The following is a 2,200-nucleotide window of genomic DNA, read 5'->3' on the forward strand; positions in this document are numbered from 1 at the left end:
TTTGGAGCATAATGTCATTTTAGATATTCAGTTGGTGCATGTAAACCATAAGTTTCTATTACTTGTATTTTTTTTAATTAATAGAGTAATGAGGTGAAAGGAAGTGCAAATATGGAGAAAGAAGGATGTGTCAGAGCAATGGAATTCATAGAGAACCAAGGTTTAGAAGTAGGACTGTTTCTATCTGATCGGCACATACAAATTTCTAAGTGGATGCGTGAGGAAATGCCTGAGACTGTTCACAAATATGACGTGTGGCACATTGCAAGAAGTAGATTTGTAGTGGAATGTACCGTACTATTTTTCATGCATATACATATAGGTTTTCAGAAGAAGGTTGATAAATTGGGAAAGCAAAAAGATTGTGAAAGTGCTCAACAATGGGGACGCAGTATGACTAATCATCTTTACTGGTCTGTCATGTCATCAGAAGATGACAATAGTTTACCAGTGAAAGAAAAATGGCTCTCCTTAATTAATCACTTACATAACAAGCACAAAGGCCATGGTACTATATTTAAAAAATGTCAACATGGTCGTGTAAAGAAAAAAAAGTGGCTTAAGCACAGTTAGTTTTAGACTAAAATATTACTTACACATGTACTTTAACTAGATACTAAAGTTAGTGAAAAGCTTACAGATATTATATCCAATAAAAGGCTTTGCAACGACATCATAATGGCATCTAACACCAATCAAACATCGCTATTAGAAGCTTATCATAGTTTCATAAATCACTTTGCACCAAAACATACAGCATTTTCATTCTGTGGGATGATATCACGGTAAAGTGTTGCTACATTATTGTAAGTGTACAGTATTATATTGTTTAGACTTCGTCTAGCTGCATTGCACTATAATAAAAATAGTGCCAAAGATATAACAAGAACAAAGACTGGACAAGACTGTTACAGCATTTCATTTCCAAAATATAAAAAGGGCCAACACACTGTTCGAAGTATTAAGCAAAAAAGTACTTATGGTAAGTTTAAATTATAGATGTTACTATGCATATAATTATAATAAGGATACATGGAAGAAGTTGCCTTTGAAGTATTTGAACAGACATCTAGACCGCCAGTAGCTTGTCTTACTCAGCCACCACCTTTGGCTAGCCAATTTGTAAGACCAAACAAAAAAGAAGCAGTTGAGAATCACCTTAGCAGATTTAAGAAATTGTCTTAGAAATTATAAGTACTTCATTCATTATTTTAAAGAACATAAAAAATTTAAAAAAAACAAGATGAAGTAGAATTCCGAACGACCAACGAAAATACAAAATGAAAAATCCTAGTCGTGCCGCAAATTCTACTCTACATTGTACTTTTAATGTTATTATGTAAGAATTATGGATCACTTTGCAATGTAGAGTAGAATTTGCGTCACGAGTAGGATTTTCATTTTGTATTTTCGTCGGTCGTTTAGAATCCTACTTCATCTTGTTTTTTTTTAATTTTTTATGTTATTGTTTGTGTTGATTTTTTTATAATATTTACAGTATTTCTTTAGTTGCAATTGTGATACTTGTTGATTTTACACAAACAATAATTTTCTTTATTATTATTATCATTATCATTGTTATAACATTTATGCGAGACAGCATTGAATAGACATGCTGAAGGAATATCAACTATACTGATGACAAGTGAAACTAATACTAGTCTTGACACAAGTCCTTGTTCAAGAATCTGTGAGCTAAGAGTGTCCATCTTCCCTGCTATTGCTGTTCTTCCAGGCTGTTGTCAAGTTCACAATTATCATTGCATATCATAAGTCATAACATTAATTAATTGTTTGTTTTTTTAAATAAAATAAAATAACACAGTTGATAAAACAGTAACATGTAAAATTAATACCTTCTTTTAGCTAGAAACCTCCACTAAAGTATTGCAGTAAGTTGATTCCAAGTTAGTCAGGCGTGGCCTGACCCTTACACGGAGAGGAGGGTCAGGAACACCGTGTATATCAATCTTGTTCTCTGCTGCAAGATTTCTGCAGTGACAGAGTATTACGTCATTTCCTTTTAATTAACTTTATAGCAAACCATTAATTAAACAGTTCAAGTCTTCAAGATGGATCTAGATACTAAGATAGATGATGCTGCTGCATATTTTGGAATAACTTTCAAGGAAGAGCAACGGCAGGCTATTAAATATTTTTTTAGTGGGAAGGATACATTTGTGATTTGCCATCATGAGGG

General features: G+C 32.7%; 1 protein-coding gene across 1 annotated transcript; it reads left to right on the forward strand.

Moving 5' to 3' along the window:
• Positions 1-84: 84 nt before the first annotated feature.
• On the forward strand, positions 85-1,185 carry LOC105315834 (uncharacterized; the record flags this gene model as incomplete). Its single annotated transcript, XM_011410594.1, has 5 exons — positions 85-271; positions 323-568; positions 614-785; positions 834-982; positions 1,028-1,185. Coding segments are annotated over 5 exons (912 nt in total), but the record flags the coding sequence as incomplete, so codon positions are not given.
• Positions 1,186-2,200: the final 1,015 nt, after the last annotated feature.

This window comes from Amphimedon queenslandica, unplaced genomic scaffold (genome assembly GCF_000090795.2).
Source record: "Amphimedon queenslandica unplaced genomic scaffold, v1.1 AMPQUscaffold_7733_Cont20318, whole genome shotgun sequence".
In the NCBI taxonomy this organism is placed as follows: domain Eukaryota; kingdom Metazoa; phylum Porifera; class Demospongiae; order Haplosclerida; family Niphatidae; genus Amphimedon; species Amphimedon queenslandica.